General features: G+C 36.6%; 1 protein-coding gene across 1 annotated transcript; it reads left to right on the top strand.

The window, feature by feature from the left end:
- Positions 1-384: 384 nt before the first annotated feature.
- On the top strand, positions 385-17,174 carry DR1 (down-regulator of transcription 1). Its single transcript, XM_004026149.5, has 3 exons — positions 385-1,348; positions 8,493-8,656; positions 15,068-17,174. Exons 1-3 carry the CDS (start codon positions 1,129-1,131, stop codon positions 15,212-15,214), a joined length of 531 nt encoding a protein of 176 aa, XP_004026198.1. The 5' UTR covers positions 385-1,128; the 3' UTR covers positions 15,215-17,174.
- The last annotated feature ends 2,543 nt before the right edge of the window (positions 17,175-19,717 follow it).

Genomic DNA, 19,717 nt, shown 5'->3' with positions numbered 1-19,717 from the left:
GAATAGCAAAGAGAGTTATTTTATCAATACCAGCGCTCCTCTGTCCCCAAATCCAGCTAGGGAAGGTTTCGGAGGCCTCAGCTACTTGAGAGAGGGTAGAGACGATCCTTCCTCGTCTATCTACCCAGCCACCCACCCCTTCCCAGATGTAGCGTCCGGGCCCCAGACCAAGAGCGTGCTTGGAGCTCTCCGGTACAGTGAAGCGCGCGCTTGCCTGGCTAGGGCCCCTGTGAAGGAATGGGATCCCGAGGTGCTTGCCAGGACCGCAGCAGGCGGAAGCTGCTGGCAGCGCGAACGGGCGGCTCCCGCCGGCGTGGGTGGGGGAAGGGCGGCAGCCACACCCGGAAGTCGGTCCGGGAGAGAGGGGGAAATCTGAGGGAACGAGGCTTCCGGTGGCGCAAAGGGTGTCGGGAGCGGCTTCCTGCAAACCTTCCCTGGCATCTGGAGGGACCACCGTTGCCGCGACTTCGGCTTCCACGATCTGCGTTCGGGCTACGCGGCCACGGCGGCAGCCACTGCGACTCCCACTGTGCCTGGCTCTGTCCATATTAGTTCCCAGGCGGCCGTCGCCGTTCCAGCAGCGGCAGCGGCAGCGGCGGACATGTTGTGAGGCGGCGGCGCGGGTGTCTGAAGGATGGTTTGGCCGAGGCGGCGGCAACGGCTGCTGGCGGCGGCGGCAGCGGCAGCGGGGCCTCGGGCTCTATAGAGCCGAGCCCGCTGGGTACCCGCCCGGTACCGCGGCGAGGCCAGTGCCCCTGGATCTTGCCTCTGCTCCGACGCCGTTGGGGACCAGTTAGGCGACAGCGCCCGCCCCTCTGAGGAGACACGAAGGTGGTTCCCCAGCCGCTCAAATTTCCGGACCACCGCGCTTTCCCCTCCTCAGCCTGGGCTGTGCTCTCTAGAATCCTCAGGCCCCCACTTTCTTCCCAAACTCATCCTAAATCCCTCACACACGCGAGTGTTCCCAGCCCTCAAGCCAGCTGCTCCTCCGTTCATTTTCTGCACCCTCTTCGCAAAGCACTCCCCGGGATCACTCTCCGAGGGCGACTTTTTGAGAAATCTCGGTGGAGTAGTGGACCAGAACTGGGGAGTTTTTAAAAGCCGGGGCGCGAGAAACAGGAAGGTACTATGGCTTCCTCGTCTGGCAACGATGATGATCTCACTATCCCCAGAGCTGCTATCAATAAAATGATCAAAGAGACTCTTCCTAATGTCCGGGTGGCCAACGATGCTCGAGAGCTGGTGGTGAACTGCTGCACTGAATTCATTCACCTTATATCTTCTGAAGCCAATGAGATTTGTAACAAATCGGAAAAGAAGACCATCTCACCAGAGCATGTCATACAAGGTAAGCCGTGTGTGAGAACTGGTTTGAATGAGGTTCTAGGGTAGCAGTCTGCTAATCGCGTGACCCTTTCGTGTCAAAGCCTCCATTCCTCTTCCCTGGTAAGTAACTTAATGAAAAAGCCAGACTGGCATGTAGGCAGCCGGTGCTTTAAAAACAATCCCTTTGTAGCATTTTTGCAGTACTTTTCATCCAGCGAATACATGTAAGGAGTGCAAACATTTAGGTCAACGTCCCCAAAACGTAAAGAATAAGAGTGATCTCACCTTACAGCCAGGTAAGCCGAAGCAACAAGAATTACTTGCCTGAAGTTGAACTTAGATAATAATTAAGGAACGCAGAAGTTCTCCTTTGGAAAGTTAAAATTCAGACGGAGGAACTTCAAGCATGGGAGGAGACAGAGCACCCCCTTCCCCACCTGACCTTTCACCAATGTAGAGGAAAAGATTTATTTTCTGAACACATGAGTTAAAAAATTCTTAACATACAACGTGTTCAACGTTGTCAAGTTTATCGTTGTTGAATAAAAGGTGTATGTTTTCTGCTCTAAAAATGGTTTGATGGTACGTTCATGAATGAGTTACCAAAGAACTCCTGTTCCATTCTGTAAGAATAGGGTGAACTTTAAATTTTCGTTTTTTTCTTTTCGTTTGCTTTTATGTCGTTTGCTTTGTTCTGTTCTGTGGAGATAAGTTTTGAAATCTTTGATTGAAAGTTTATGCAAGTTTTTTTTTTAACGGAAAATTTCCCCGTCCTTTCCTGCTGTCATTCCTATTTGAATGTATACACTTAGGCTTTTATGGAACAGCACTTCTGAAAACTTCAACAGTTTCTTTTATCCTGGAAAGGATTTGGTCCCGTAATACGGATTTGGGGGACTGTATTCTGGTGGTTTCAGAGAGGAGAAACATATTTACTATTCATAATGTTTCGGGAACGTACCTTTTGCGATATTTTTACATGTACTCTTGTGAAAGAGTTGTACTCAATTTGAGGTGAGAACTTGCCTTTCGTAATAATCTAATTAAAATTATTGATTGCTTGTGAAATCAGGGAAAAATGATTAATTTTAATCATTTTGATAGGCAGGTGGTTGTCTATCACTTAAATTTTATAATTTAACTTTTTAAAATGTGACTTTCCTGTTGTACTGAAGTAGAGAACACATCTGCTTATATTGACCATATCCAATATTTTACTGTCAGTATTGACAAAAGGATTAAATGATTCATTTTTAATCCTTTATGACGTCTTGAAAGTAGTTTTAAAATATATCCTGCCATTTCAGTACATAAGGAGAAAAATCCCTAGGAAAAAGCATATTTGATTCTTAAAACTAGTACTAGTTTTTTTTTTTTCTACTTGTTTGGTGTGCTGAATACTCTAGCAAGTAAAATGAAAGCCAAGTTGTCTATTTTTTCCCTTGTGTATTTATTTTTACATTGTATGTGTGATTGCTGTCATAAGTCTTTCACAAGATTATCCAGCACAGATAGCTATAATTTCTTTTTACAACTCATAAAAAGGAAAAAGAACCTTTATCAACATTGCCTTTCTAATGAAAATTGCAAAAGATTTCAACGGGGTCTGCCTAAACATTTGTTTACACTACAGAAGTGGGGATCGTTCCAAAAACCTAATAACACATTACAGTCTGTCTTCTTGGGGAGAGTTGATTCTTTTCTAGGATATATTTAGATTTCTGATTGACATGATGGAATAGAAGTGCAGCTGTAGCAAGCAGTATGCTAAATAATTCAACTTTGGAATATGCTAAATTCAGTTTAATGTGTGAGTCAGAAAGCTATAGTGAAAAAGCATTTCCATTGTGTAATGAAGATGATTTGTTTTTAAAAATCATGTATTGACGTGTTACCTTAAATTTAAAAATTTACCTTTTTTTCTTGTATTATGCTATTCTTAAAAGTGGATAAGAATCTACATTTTCGCCCAAGAATTCTCCCTAGTTGGGGTTGTAGACTTTATACATTTATAATCTCATATTGCTTAATTATTCCAAAGAAGTTTTGTTTTGAGAGATTACATTTTTAAAGAAATTCTTAAGGTTTATATGTTTTATTTAGGTGTTTGAAGTGTGTGCCTATACACTAATCATAATAGGACATTTTTATACTTTTCTGTCAGCATTGATTAGGAATGTAGAATATATCCAAATGGAATAAGTAATGTACATTTTAAAGTGATATGATTCTCACATGTTGAAGTTTGGGTTTTTAGTGATAAGTTTAATGCATTAGACTTTGCTTCAGGACATTTCACTTCTTCATTTCTCACCTTGCTTTATCTTGTCTGAGCAAATTAAGCATTCTGAGATAGTTCTGTAAAATGCAAGTTAAAGTTGAACTAATTTTATCACCAGTATATCTATGAAATAACTTATTTAAAAAAATTTTTTTTTCTGTTTTGCTTATTTTGAGTTTAAGAAAGTAGACTTGGTATTGAAGACCATAGATACATGAATAGAGGGAGTTCTAAGCTATAAAAAGGTGTTCCTATTTTGTTGCAGTTTTTTGTGAACACGTATTCTTGAATGAGTTCTAACATGTTCTGTTGCCTTATAGAAAGAATTGACATTGAGAGTCAGCTGTAAGTTCTGCACTGAGAATTCTTTAACCTTAGGGAAATCTTTTAACTAAGGTTTTCTTATTTATGTACAAATAATACTTGATTTCAGGTATTACTTGTAATTTTGAGAATTAGTCAGCGGTTGAGAACCTTACATGAAATATCTCCCCTCACATTTATGAGAATTGTAACTGAAAGTAGTAAAAGTTTGAAAGAGTATCTGAGAGTTTGCGTCTTCAGCCGTTGAGTTGCTCCAAGCTGTCTTACGTTGAAGGAATTTTTAAAAAATTCTTGTCCTTCTCACACTAGTACCTTTGTAAGATAACATGAAAATAGATCACTGGAAAAGATGAGGGAAAGACCAACACTCAATTTTTTACTATTCGATTCAATAGACATAAAATTATTTTGTCAAATTGCAATGAAGGTACTTAAATGCTTTGAATTTCCATACTTAACTAATGTTAACCATTAGGAGCAGTTTTGGCATAAGTCCATGGACCACAGTTTGAGAACCTTTGCTCTAAAGCCTAAACCAGTCTCTGTTGGAAAGTGGACGTAAGTAGTAAATAATTGTTTATACAGATATTTTTTCCGAAGGGACACATCTAATTTGCACTGCAACATTTATAACATAATCAAATGCTTTTCAAGTTAGGATTTTATTAATACTTTTCTTTAAATTAATATATTTTTTGTTTCTGTTTTTTCCTTCTGCCACCCCACAATTACTTATTGAATACTACCAATCTATAAGATTTGTAAGTAATTAGTATAAGATTGTAAGTAAGTAGTATAAGAATACTACTACTACTAGATTGTAAGTAAGTAGTATAAGAATACTACTACTTATTGAATACTACCTAGCATCATGCTAGGTACTACTAAGGATATTAAGATAAATGATACTCAATTCCTTCTCTGCCATTAGTCTCTCATTGTTGTCCAAGATTTCCAGTAGTGATACCATGGAGGACATGGTTCTTAAGGGGTTTCAGAAACCTTTGCCAGGCTAATGAGCCAAGAAGTCACTTTGGCCTACATCCTCTTAATGTATTTTATGTGAAATACATTAGTTGCTTCCTTCCCACAAACAAAAGAAAATGGAGAAATTAGAGAATGCTGATTTATATAGTATTTAAAAGGTACTGTATATCACATAATTTTAAAAATGAAAAACATGTTTTATGCATATGAAGTATAAAGTGATTCACATAAATTCATGTTATGACAACCTTTCAGGAGTACATCACTTTGTAAAATAAGATAAGCCTATATGAAGATTATTGTTGCTTCAAAGAAATTTTTACTTCTTTTTTGTTTTTTTAATAGCTGTCTTATTAACATCTGTCTTTTAAGCTGAAAAATGTGCAAAGTATTTTTTCCCCTAATGTACACCATGGACTTTTCTGGTTGTAGTTTTGAGATACATGGCATAGGGTGACAGACAGTGATGTGTGTTAATTTTACTCACAAATTTAAAAAAAAATATTTTTCTGTTTTGGAAAGATGAGATCCTTAGAAATAGGGCCATCAATAGTCCATAAGGTCTCTGTACAAATTAGAAAAAGGCACTCCTTCCTTAAAAAGCATTACTACTGTCTGCCAGAAAAAGTATCACAGTAAACATACGAATTTATGGTATTTACAATAAGAATGGCCCTCTAGTATGTTGTGTACTGAACAACCTACCTAACTGTATGTAAATGGTGGCCCTGCTTGGGAGCCATTTCCTTTATCCTTTAATACTCTCTTTGTGTGAAATGGGAATGATAACTAATACATGATAGCAAATAATGTAAAATATCTCTCTATTTAGAAGGTATTATGTCCAGTTATTGATATCTGTTAGCCCAATGTGTTTAAAATTAAAGTCAATGTAATTTTTGAAATTAAATTTATGGCTGCTCCTTTTCAACCATTTTGTTGAGAGTATACTTTTTGCATATGGCAACTCTTTGAATAATATTAAATATTAACCTTGGACCTACTTGAAAGCAGTGTTCTCAGCCTTAAATGTTTTTAAAGGTAGTTATATATTTAAAAAAAATTCTTAATCCAAGCCCTCCATGGTTAAAAATAGCTTGGATTGGATTTTCTTTCTTTCTTTTTTTTTTTTTTTTTTTGAGACAGAGTCACGCTGTCAGGCTGGAGTGCAGTGGTGTGACCTCGGCTCACTACAAGCTCTGCCTCCCGGGTTCAAGCAATTCTCATGCCTTAGCCTCCTGAGTAGCTGGGATCACAGGCGTGTGCCACCACACCTGGCTAGTTTTTGTATTTTTTGTAGAGACAATGTGTTGCCATGTGGGCCAGGCTTGTCTCTAACTCCTGACTTAAAGTAATCCCCGTGCCTTGGCCTCCCAGAGTGCTGGGATTACAGGCATGAGCCACCATGGTCGGCTGGCTTGGATATCCTTAATGTCTAGTATAGTAATTATGGTATTTTGAAGGGTTGTCTCTCCATTGTGTTGATTTGTTAATTTTATAAATTTGATATTTTATAAATATGCTTGTCCAGCTTGAATTTAAATATGATATTGTATAGCTATACACTTATTTAGGTCCTGTACACTTATGAGGGTACTCTTTTAAATTTAAAATAAAAAATACAGATGAGAAATACATAGTCTGAGTTGGTTAAGTGATTCTTAGGTGCTAGACACTATCAAATGCCTTATACTAATTACCTGTTGATTCCTACAACCCTAAAACTAATAACAATATGATATTTATTGCTTCATTTTTAATTTTTAAGGGGCAGGGTCTTGCTCTCTCACCCAGGTTGGAGTGCAGTGCCACAGTCATAGTTTACTGTGGCCTCAAACTCCTGGGCACAAGCGATCTTCCTGCCTCAGCCTCCCGTGTAGCTGGGACTACAGGCGCCTGCCACCACGCCGGCTAATTTTTTTGTGTTTTTAGTAGAGACGGGGTTTCACCCTGTTAGCCAGGATGGTCTCGATTTCCTGACCTCATGATCTGCCCGCCTTGGCCTCCCAAAGTGCTGGGATTATAGGCGTGAGCCACCGTGCCTGGCCATGTTGGTGAATTTGATATACAGAACTTAGATGCCTTTCTGAAGTTTTTAGGGAGGTCAGGGGAAGTGAGTTAACTTAATAATAGGACAGTACTATGCTTTTTGGCATCAGATTATTTCTAAAGAAGGTTGATGAAAACAGCTTAACATTTGAAATACTTAAAGTTGTAAATCATTCAAAATGTCTTAAAAACCACAGTTTGCATGGGCATGTAGATTTGTAAAGGTGTTTTTGGCATTCTCCCAGAAGAGCAAATCCCTGAAGTTAGAAGTGAGAGCATGTATACTAAAAGGAGTCTGGTTCAACATAATGATTGAAAGACTTCAAGAACTGATGACTTAAATTGATTTACTGTTTTTTGCCACCTATGTTTCATCACTGGTTCACAATACAAAATATGCCTTTGGGGCATTAGTCAATATACCAAAACTATAAAATATAATTTTAAATACTATGACCCAAAAGGAAATTTTATGCCTTGTCTTTTCTGGATTACAGAAGGTATTTAGGGTGTGTGATTTTTTTTTTGAAACAGGGTCTTGCTCTGTCATCCAGGCTGGAGTACAGTAATGCAGTCATGGCTCGTGACATCCTCAATCTCCTGGACTTAAGCAATCCTCTTACCTCAGCCTCCTGAGTAGCTAGAACCATAGGCATGAGCCATCACACTCAACTAATTTTTTTACTTTTTGTAGAGACGAGGTCTTGCCATGTTGCCCGCGGTGGTCTTGAACTCCTGGACTAAAGAGATCCTCCCACCTTGGCCTCCCAAAGTACTGGAATTACAGGCATGAACTACCATGCCTAGCCCTTTTTTTTTTTCCTTATAAAATTTCCTTTCTAAATATGAAAAGGGGAGAAACATTTTTATTAGTGCTTCTTGTATCTTTATAGTCTTTCAGCTAAGTTTTTTTTTGCCACATCATTTAAGTATGTTTTTATTTTTCCTGTTAAGTTTTATTTTCAAGAGAAACCTGTTGGCTGACTATAAGTGCTGAATTTCATGACTTTTATTTCCACCAGTATTTTTTAAACTTGGCAGTTTGAGTATCTGCTAAAAATAGCTTCCTGTTGATATATTGGACAAAAGAAAAACTTCTGTTCTTTTATTCTGTCCTACCGGAACTTAGTACAGAATGTGTTACCAGCCTACGTTTTCTAAGTCAAATGACACAAAATGTTTTTTCTTACTAAAACCATATGTTCTTATAATGGGCTTTTTTTTCCTCCCTGCCTACAGGAAATGCTTTGGTCTTTTAAAAATTAGTCAGAATGAAAAGTGAAGGCATGTGCCTTGGTTCTTTAAGTTTTAACTGATTTGCCACCTAATATTTAGCAGATTGATAAAATATTTGTCTTGGCTGTCCAGACAGTTGTTGTACAACTATAAAATAGGTAAAATTATTAGAAAACAGCAAAACATTCCCCTCCCCCAAAGAAAAGCCCACAAAAACTTTATGGTCTACAGGTTGGGGGAAAGCTGTGTTTTATCACCCTTTCATATTTTAATATTTTTATTTCTGTAGCACTAGAAAGTTTGGGATTTGGCTCTTACATCAGTGAAGTAAAAGAAGTCTTGCAAGAGTGTAAAACAGTAGCATTAAAAAGAAGAAAGGCCAGTTCTCGTTTGGAAAACCTTGGCATTCCTGAAGAAGAGTTATTAAGACAGCAACAAGAATTATTTGCAAAAGTAAGTAATTTAAATTATTTTCCTCTGAATCCTACCCTGTTTGCTAACTGAAATTGCTTCCTAAATTAACAGACATACCCAGAGGATTCCCTTTTTCTAGGTAGTTGATTATAGATTCTGGTGTTCAGAGCTGACCAATTTGACTCTGGTTTATGTGAAAGTAAATATTTGCAGCAATCTGTTCTGAAGAGAACAACTCCAAATACCTATTGAAATTTCACTTTGATATTTTTTCAGACAGAATGACCATTTTAAGGCATGAAAAGTATACCTAAATATTCTTAAGATTTAAAATGATGAGCTGATGAGAAAATACTATATCAAATTTTATGATGTGTGACATACAAGCAAAATCTGATTAATATCAACTGTGTAGTTAAATTAGGTCTTTAATATACAACTTTGAAGCATTTTAATCTTAAAAAATATTTTAAAGCTAGTAGAGCAAAGGGAGAAAATGTCTTCTTCCTTGCTTGTAATAATTCTAATATCTAGACTCTGAAGGATTAGAACCAAATACTAATGTTCTCTGTTTCAAAAAGAGAAGGGAGGGGAATTGGTGGCAATGCTGTGTTTTCCCTTCTAAGTTCTGGCCTCTCATTTGAAATTATAAGGCAGCTTTGGATTGAATAGAAGAGAAGCTGTAGTAACCATTAGAACTGGGAAGTATCATTTTAGGTAAACTCTTCCAGGTTAGTCCTGTAGCTGATCTCTCTGCAGCCATAACCATCAGTTTGGTTTACATCAAACTGCATTTTAGTCTTAAGTATTGTTGGTCACTAGACACCAAGTACCATTTAAACAAGATAAAAAGAAAAACTTACATTTATTGAGTTCTAACCACGTGTTAATCACATTGCCAAGTAATTTTCCTGCATTATCTCATTTAATCCTCCCAACAACCTATCATAGGCACTAAAGAGGAAAAGCCTTTGAAGCAGGCGTGAGTACATGCAATGTTATAATTCATATGAATATGAGGTACAAAAGAAGAGGCGTTGATGTTTTAAAAACATTAATGGCTATTTATTGATACTGCAGACCATCTAGAGAATGCTAAATTGAACATTTAGTGACAGAAGATTTTCTCCTGGATACTTTAAATACATAAAAACTTGGCAGAGTTTTTATGAAATATAAATTTTATTGTATTCATTTACATATTAAAAAATAGACTCAGAGGTGGAAAAACTTCCTTGAAATTATTTGTCATTTGTTCTACAGTTACTTACTGAAGTCATTACTATTTACCAAGCATCATGCGAGGTGCTAGGCTTACAAGAGTGAACAAGGAGACAGGGTTCCTGTCATTATAGAGCTTAATCTACTGGGGAAGATTGAGTGGGAAAGATTGACTTAAATAAAACAGTAAGTTCAGAAAGTTAGGAAGTGTTGGAGTCTATATTTAAACTTAGGTATTTTGACCCAAAAGCCTGTACTGTTTCTAACATACCATGCTGATGCTCTAGCCTCCATTTTATATGCTTAAACTTATTATGGGGCTTTTAAATAGAATATGTATTATCCTTGCCAGGGCAAAATATAAAGAAATAATTGACTACCTGCTATATCTGTCTTTACCTTTCTATCACTATTATCTGTTTTTTATTCCTCTTTTTTGTCTCCCTTGTTTCTTACCCTGACTTATGTATGAAGATCTCTAGTATTTCTTTACTATTGTGAGGATGACCAGCGGAGAGGTAAAATTATAGCAGTTGCCTAGTACTTCTTCCGTAGAGCACTGAAGTTCTAAATATGAAAGAGTGGATAAGTAAATATATCTTTTTTATCACTTTCATTTTGTTTCATTTTTTAGACTTTAAGTATTAACACAATGACAGCCTCATTTGAAGCTAGCAGCAAATATTTGGAAGGAGGGAACCTTTAATACATCAAGATTAAAGTTAACTTTAAATTATAAATGAGTCATTTTAATATGTGGGAGTGAGAATCTTAAAACATAATGAAAACCTCCAAAAGAAAAGTGAATTAGGAAATAAATGCCTGCTTACCTGTCTTTCACACCCTAATTTTAGAAGAAAAATACTTGGGATGGATTGAGTAGGGGGCAAGAGAGAAAAAAATATATTACAGTAAATATCACTGAAAAATGTTCAGTTTGTGGAAATGAATACAAATAAAATTTTATCAATCAACTTTTTTTTTTTTTAAAGAGACAGGATCTCACCATGTTGCCCAGGCTGGAGCACAGTGGCTATTGACAGGCTCGATCAGGCACACTTCAGCCTAGAACTCCTGGGCTCAAGGGATCCTCCTGCCTCAGCCTCATGAGTAGCTGGGACTATAGATGTGCACTAGTGAGCCCAGCGAGCCCAGCTCAACAGTTAGTTTTAAAGGCATAGAAATGTTTTTATGTTCAGAGAAAAGTATCAGCGCTGATACAGGGCCGTGGTACCTAAAAGTCAATTAAATTTGAAATGTAACTAGTACACAACTTTGCAAACCATTGAATAAACTACCAAATCAAGCACCTTTGCAGTAAAACCTTTGTAGAGACTTGAAATTATTTGAATTTTTTCCATGTCACAAAATTATACCAATTTGTAGTTGATTAGACCACAAAATATAGGTATGCTTATGTTGGTTGAATGTACATATTTGATTTGCCATGCAATTTTCTTATGAACTCTTATAATTTTTTTTTTTTTTTTTGGGGTGGAGTCTTGCTCTGTTGCCCAGGCTGGAGTGCAGTGGTGCTATCTCGGCTCATTGCAACCTCCGCCTCCCGGGTTCAAGCGATTCTCCTGCCTCAGCTTCCCAAGTAGCTGGGATTACAGGCATGCACCACCATGCCTGGCTAATTTTTGTATTTTTAGTAGAAACAGGGTTGCATCCTGCTGGCCAGGCTAGTCTCAAACTCCCAACCTCAGGCGATCTGCCCACCTTGGTCTCCCACGGCGCTGGGATTACAGGCATGAGCCACCGCGCCCGGCCTTAAAATGTTTTTAGCGAAGCTCTGTTAGTTGGTTTTGAACTCTGGGTATTCCTGCCGTAAAAGTAAATATGCTATTGTGTTAGAATCAACTATTTTTCCTATTTCTTTACAAAAATGGATGGCAGTCATTATTAGGGAGAATGGATGGTTTCTCATTTCCTAAGCAAAATAAAGTTTTTGTTTACTGTAAAAGTTGTCTTATCCTTGTTTTTTCTAATATCTATACTCTTTTCCTTACTTATTTCTTCCTCTTTGCCTTTAACCATATACGGGTCTTCTGCATTTCCTTGTATCCCCCAAACCCTTTCATCTTTTGCTATAATGATCTGTGATACCCACCAAGCAAGGTGGCACCTTCCTGTAGTCCCAGTTACTTGGGAGATGGAGGCAGGACAATCCCTTGAGGCTAGGAGTTCAAGGTTGCAGTGCATAACAACTATGCCTGTAAATAGCCACTGCACTTTAGTCTGGACAACATTGCAAGACCCCATCTCTAAAATAAATAAATAAATAAATAATGATCAGTGCTACCATTTTTTGAAAATGTACAATCACTTATTCCTCAAATTTAACTTCTATCCTACCACAGAGGCATTTAATCACCAAATTCAGTAATTTTTTTCTTTCAATTCTTACTCATCTGTTTTTTTAAAAATAACATTTAATGTAGACCTCTTCCTTTATTAGTCTCTGATACTATGGTTACTTGGATAGCTTTCCCCCAAGGTAATAGCTTTTCTTCCACTTCACTACTGCCACCTACGCCAGCACCACCCTACTCCTGCCCTTCAGTCAACAAATTTCAAGTCAGAATTCAATTAACATGTCCCTACTGTATGCAAGACATATGTGGTACTATAGATATAAAAAAAAATGAAGAATATATCATTATGAGACTGACTACTTGGACGAGGAAGATAACTATAATATGAGGCTGACCACTTATGAGAAAGAGATTCTGGCTGGGCATAGTGGCTCACACCTGTAATCATAGCACTTTAGGAGGCCCAGGTGGGAGAATCACTTGAGCCCAGGAGTTTGAGACCAACCTGGGCAATATAGTGAGACCCTCTCTCTACAAAAATAGAAAGAAAGAGAGAAGAAGGAAAGAGAAAGAAATCCCAAGTATGGAAACATTACATCAAATTTTGGGGGTACAGGAGTATGCCAACTAGTAAGCAATTATCTTAGCTCCAGACCCACCTTTCTATGCTCTGCTTTGTGACTGGACCTAGTACTCTGCAAGCCACATGTTTCTTTGCTAGCTGACTCTCCGTTAGACTCTATTGCCAGTATGGGACTATCGTGGGAGATTGCATGGATGGAGGAAGAGAAAGGGTTTTCTCTTACTTTCTCTTGTCTTTCAGTTCCTTTGAACAACCCAGCAACACTTCTTCACCCTGGTTGCATCAGTTTTCCTGTAGCAGAGACTGAACCCGGTTTGCATTTTCTCTAATACACCACCAGCCTGAACCTGCACCCCATCCCCCGACTCTGGCGGTGTGGATCCCAACCCTTGGGGCCCTCCTCCAAGTGCAGATATATTAGTACTAGCTTATCTATGCCCATTCTTCTGAGATCTGAGTTTCAGTTCCATGAAGTGGTTTCTTAAGCTTCTAAATTTTAAAAATTCCAGCATTTTCCTTTATTCCCTCAGTTTTAGGGTTGGTGGCTGCTTCCTGTAGCTGCTACTTTCATGACATCTTCATGTTCTCTTCCTGCCTTTTCAGCTCCCTAATAACAACTTTATACTTGTTTAACAATTCTTTGTATTAAATTTTTTCCATTCCAGTAACTCATGTGACATCTATCTCTTGATTATACACTGACTGATACCAGGAGGAGAAAATAGTATTTCAGTTTGACTTGAAGGAAGGGTAGAATTTCAGTAAGTGGCAGGAAATTTCACATAGGATGAGTGTCAGCATGAGTAAAGGTAGCAAAGATGAGGAAGTATGGTGTATATTTGGGAAACATTTTGTGTTCTAGGCTTTTTTGAAGCACAAAGTACATGTTACAAAAAAAGACTATAGAGAGGTTGGGGTAGACACTAATTTGGAAGACCTTGAACTCTAGGCTAGGAAATTTGGATTTGATTGATAACAAATGATTTTTTTTAAAAAAATGAAATAATGACCTGATTAGAATTTATATCTAGAAATGTTTGGATAATAAAGTCATGACAGATTATTCAGAAGAGTGAGGATTGTACATGGTAAAATCTTAAATGTTACTGGTTATGCTGGGCATCACTGTTTTCCTGTAGCATGTTCATTCAGAAAATACTGAGGGCCTTTATGTTAGGAATGCAACAAAGAATATGGAAACAATCTCTATTCTCAAGTGTGGTGGAAAAAAAGGATATAAACTTAGATAATTCTAGAACAAAGTGGATGGATATGGGAATGCATAGGGAATTATGGTATATTAAATAGAGCATAAAATATGGCCTGGAAAGGTCAAGAAAGACTAACTGATTTGCATTTCAAATGATGACTAGGAATTAGCTATGCATAAAGGGGAGGGTATGAGTTGGACTTAAAGAACAATTCCAAGAACAGACAGAGAAGGAGAAAAGGATTGTTTTGGCAGAGTCTAATGGGAAATTGTAAGACCTTTTTAAGAACAGGTTCATTTTTTCCCTTCTTGGTGTGGTTTTTCTGCAAACATGAAATTAAATTGTGAAGGAGCCTTAGCTGTTTCATAGGTAATTAATAATGTATGCATCCTGGTTTCTTAAATCCTGTGGTTGTTTTTAATAGAGGATATATCAGATGAATGGATTTTAAGTAGTATCTTTTTACTAGTGTGTATACGGGAAGGATATGTATATTTGTATGTGTGTATATGCAAATGTGTGTACTTACAGAGAGGGAATGAGGGACACAGAGAGATAGGCATATAGTAGGTTAGGGAATTGTAATAGAAACTCAGAAAGAAATAACGGGGTAGCTACTGCGTACATGTACAGTACTTCTTTTCTATGAGGTAGAGGTACTATACTAGAGAACTTTTAAACCACATAAATAAATTTTAGATTGAAAAATGTTTGTATCAAAGTTGTAATATGAGGGTACAGAAGAGTCAAGTGAAATGAAAGGAAGAGGGAAAGAGCCAGAGGGAATATTGTGGGTTTTTCACAATATTGGTTCAACTTTTTCAACTTCTTCAGTTGAATCAAAGGTCATAAATTACGTGAAATAAAACAGGGCCATTTATAAGAGATCCAAGTTTGAGAAATTTCTTAGACCTGTGTGGTTAGAAAAAAGCAATCTCTAATTATATTTACCTATAGAGTTTATGTTCTCCAGATGTGTGACAATTACATAGTACTTGGACAGTATCCAAGTATGATAATAAACTGTCTGAAATTGGCCTAATCTACATTTAACCAAAGTGTATATATTGTGGGTTTGTAAAAAATTGTCATTTTTTTTTATGTTTTGGGTGTTTAGGCTAGACAGCAACAAGCAGAATTGGCCCAACAGGAATGGCTTCAAATGCAGCAAGCTGCCCAACAAGCCCAGCTTGCTGCTGCCTCAGCCAGTGCATCTAATCAGGCGGGATCTTCTCAGGATGAAGAAGATGATGATGATATCTGAAATTCACCAGCTGAGTTTCTATTTCTTCTATAAATGTTTTTCCCTGCACAACAAAAACAGTGAAAGAAATGCTTATCTGTAATTTTGTATGCATCTTGGTGGACTTGTCATTGGTATTCTAGGGATGTCTGCTATTAAGTTTCATCTATTGTGTGTTATACATGTGAAAACTGTCTCTTTGAACTATTGAAAATTTAAGGTTCAGTATAATATCAATTTTGAATTTTTAATGGTGTTTATGAAATTTTAGATAGCAGCGAGTCCTTCATTTGATCAATAAACAGTGTTACAGATAACTTCAAGTTTATAAAAATACAGTGAAATTTCTACAAAGCTCTAAATCTGCATTTGCATTTCCTCTGCCCTTTTAACTAAACTAAAACTTGTGAATTTTAAATTATTAAGGGGGGGGTGCTGTGTGAATCAGTAGACGTTGGATTGGGTTGGTGAAAGAGTTCAGTTCTGTAGTATCTGAATTTGTCTTTTAAAATGAGTACATATATAGGCAATACATATATATGCTCAGATCAATATACTTGTTTAGAAAAACTTCAAGACATTCAAAAACTAGGAAGGAGTATGTTTAATAGTATTTGTATAAATTTGGTGGTTATGTTTTTTTATTTTGTTTCTGTTTTGTGTAGAGGTAAAAACTATAGTTTTATTACAGCATAATTCATTTTGAGCTCCACTATGACATTTCAAAGACTGCCCAGTTTGGAAGTCTGTCATGATTTTTACTCTTTCACTCCAATTCAGTAATTGTTGATAGTATTACTTACCTAGTCCATCCATACTCATATTATTCAAATATATAGGTGGTACTTTTGAAACAATTGCATTGGTTCTCTTAGTTTAACTGAGGTTTATGAATATTCAAACCTTTGCTGGGGGAAAGAAATGAAAGTTAATGAGCATGCTTGCTATGAGAGAGGGATTTTTAATTTAACTTGTAGTTATAGTTTACTTATTGTTTTTAGAATTACTTTTACATTTTCCCAACTAGATGGCCTAGAGTCCAACATTACCTTTTGAGATGACATTATTGTCTCCATCATAATTGAGTGATAGCTTTAAAAAAAAGATTAGTTTTGCTTAAGAAGTTATGTTACAAGTGATCAGCCCTATATGAATTAACTGATCAGCCCTATATGAAACATAAGTTGTGTTATAACTGATCAGCCGTATATGGAACATAAATAGTTTCTACCTGCTTGTTAGAGAAGCTTTAATTTGGTTCTAATAAATAAAGTATGGTAGTGATTATAGGAATCCAGGATGTTGAAGAAATGGCATAGTGTCTATATTTTGGAAACAGAAAGGAAAAGTCACTGAAGATAGTATTAAGTAATTAAATTCCTATGTCAGTTGCCAAATCTTTTAAACTTATGTATTCACCAAGCCCAAAAATAGATTGTGGCTCCCAGGATTCCAATTTTAATTGGAGAGCTAAGTAAGTAAAGTTTTATAACTGTTAGGTTTCTTAATGATCATATTTTGCAGTTTTAGTAAAAGGGAAATATTGTTATACATTTATTAAATATACTTCCCCCATGAAGTGAAAAGGTTAATTTTGCTGAATGTTTTAAGTTGAAGTTACTTCATGGATGTCATACCCATGAAGTGCATTTGGATGAGATAAAAGAAATTGTTTTTTAAAAAGTTTAAGTACCAAAGGTAGTCTAGTCTAGAACAATAAGTTAATACGTGTTGGCTTTTCTAATTTGTACTGTAACATCCTTATACTTTCTATTTTAAGTATATCTGTTTCTTAAGTAAACAACTTAGATATTTTCCACACCTTTTTTTTTTTTTCTGATGCAGAGTTCAGGTTAATTAATATTTTACTGCATCTGATAATGTATTATACATTTGAAGCCTAGTGACTTTTCGTTTTGACATTCTTGTGATTTCATATGCTGTATTCTTCAAGCAATAAAATTGTGATGTGTTTTATAAATGGTTTTTATATTTAATGTTCTATAGAGAGATTTCTATTATTACCATTTTTACTATTTTCAAGAATCTTAGGCCCAAAAGACATTTTGGTCATTTGGTATGTAGTACCTGCCTTTTGTTTTTGTTTACTGTTATTTCAAAAAATGTGGTTTTACTTGTGTTTTTATAATTTACAGTCCTAAGATCGAGGCATAACAAAGCTTACTTATGCAATATTTTATTTTTAGGTTTTTTCTTTTTTTTTTTTTTTTAACATTTAAGAGTCACTATTATGTTTTGCCAGTTAAAATTTTTTAAATCTTTTGAAGAGAGAAACAAAATCTTCAGCGTTCTTGAGAAATAAAATTATTGTTCAGTATTTTTCCATCCCCTTGAATATATGTTATATATCTTTTTCAGCAGATTATCAGGTTAATAAGTGTTTAAAAGGCATCAGTTTTTAAAACTGCATATACCACACACACACACAAAACAGTACACAAATAAAGGTTTTCACAAATTAAGCAAACTCACATACTAGTCTTCAGATCAAAACACAGAGCATTATGTGTACCCCAGAAGCCCTCCTCTTGCCCCATCTTAACACTATCTTCTTTCTTGCTGAAAGTTACTATCCTGACTTCTAAAATCATAGATTAGTTTTGCCTGTTTTTTATTTTATGTAAATGTAATCATACATAATACACTTTTTTTCATTCATCATTTTTGTGAATATTTTAGTTTCTTGTTGCCACTGTAACAAATTACCACAAACTTAGTGACTTAAAACAACACAGATTTATTCTTTTATAGTCCTGGAGATGAGAAGTCCAAAAATCAGTTTCATTAGGCCTAAATCAAAGTATCAGCAGGGTTGGCTCTTTATTGAGGTTGTGAGGGAGAATGTTTTCTTCCCTTTTTTGGCTTCCAGTGATGGCCTGTATTTATGGGCTTGTGACCCCTTCCTGTCTATGATCAAAGCTTGCTTTTGTCATTATATCATCTTCTCTTCTGTAGTCAGATCTTTCCCTGCCTCTAAGTTTAGGGCTCACCTGCATAAAGCAGGGATAATCCCCCTATCTCAAGATCCTTAATTTAATCACATCTGCAAAATCTCTTTTGCCATATAAGTGACATTCACAGGTTCCAGGGATTCATATGCTGGCTATCTTTGGAGGCCATTATTCAACCTGCCAAAGTGAGATCCATTCTTATTGTTGCATGTATTTGTAGTTCATTCATTCTCATTGCTGTATAGTCTTCCGTTTGTTTATCCATTTTTCATTACATCCAAAAGTTATTCATTCTCCCATTAATAGTCATTTGAGAATTTTTCAGTTCTGAGCTATTATGAATAGTACTGTGTAGAACATTCTTATACATGTCTTTTGGTGAGTGTATATATTTCCATTGAGTATAAACCTAAGAATGGAATTGCCAGGTTGTAGGGTGTGTGTATTTTCAGTTTTAATATTTACTGTCAAACAGTTTTCCAAAGTGACTGTAAGAAGGCACCATTTTAATGTGTAGCATAATAATGAATTACCCTAATGATCTTAGTGGGTTGAATTTCTCGAAACACCTAAATTGTACCAAATGAGTTATATTGCAGCAGGTATGTTGTTATTTAATTTCATATAAGAGGAAAATAAGAGCAAAAGTAATTGCCCTTATTAACTGACACATTAGTATTACATACTCATTAGGTTATTGCTCCTTAGAAAAAATGCGAATTTTAAGTAATCGTAAGTAGTATGTTGAATTAGTATGTTGTGGGAAAATCTGTGATTTAATTTTTTAATTGAATTTTAAATTTCGGGTTATAACCTCATTAAAATGCATGATATTTCCTTATATAGGTTTCTAAATTATGTCTGTCCAACTCATCTATATCCAAATGGCCATTAGGAAGAATTATCCAATTCAGATGGCATAGGCACTGCCTTCCAATTTCTTCATTTGTATTTTTTTGTTGCTGTTTTCTTTTTTGCCTCTGTCCCCAACAATATGACCACAAGTCCTACCCCACCTCCTCTGTTTTTCACCGTCCCCCAGGATATAAAGTGTCATGGTTAGGATCGGCCAGGGTGAAGAGAATGATAACATAAGTAGCCTCCTTTCACCTAAAGTATTACCACTGGTTCTTATCCTATTTCCTCGAAATAAATGAGAAGAGAAAGTAAGGAATAAGAGGAAGAAACTTTTTTTTTTTTTTAAAGAAACAGGGTCTCACTATGTTTCCTTTTTCTTTTTTCTTTTCTTTTCTTTTCTTTTTTTTTTTTTGAGACAGAGTCTCGCTCTGTCACCCAGGCTGGAGTGCAGTGGCGCAATCTCCGCTCACTGCAAGCTCCGCCTCCCGGGTTCACGCCATTCTGCCTCAGCCTCCTGAGTAGCTGGGACTACCGGTGCCCGCTAGCACGCCCAGCTAATTTTTTTGGTTTTTTTTTTTTTAGTAGAGACAGGGTTTCACCGTGTTAGCCAAGATGGTCTCGATCTCCTGACCTCGTGATCCACCCGCCTTGGCCTCCCAAAGTGCTGGGATTACAGGCGTGAGCCACTGCGCCC

Source organism: Gorilla gorilla, chromosome 1, assembly GCF_029281585.2.
Source record: "Gorilla gorilla gorilla isolate KB3781 chromosome 1, NHGRI_mGorGor1-v2.1_pri, whole genome shotgun sequence".
Lineage (NCBI taxonomy): Eukaryota > Metazoa > Chordata > Mammalia > Primates > Hominidae > Gorilla > Gorilla gorilla.
Note: the sequence above shows the minus strand (reverse complement) of the source record. Positions and strands in the feature narration are given on the sequence as shown.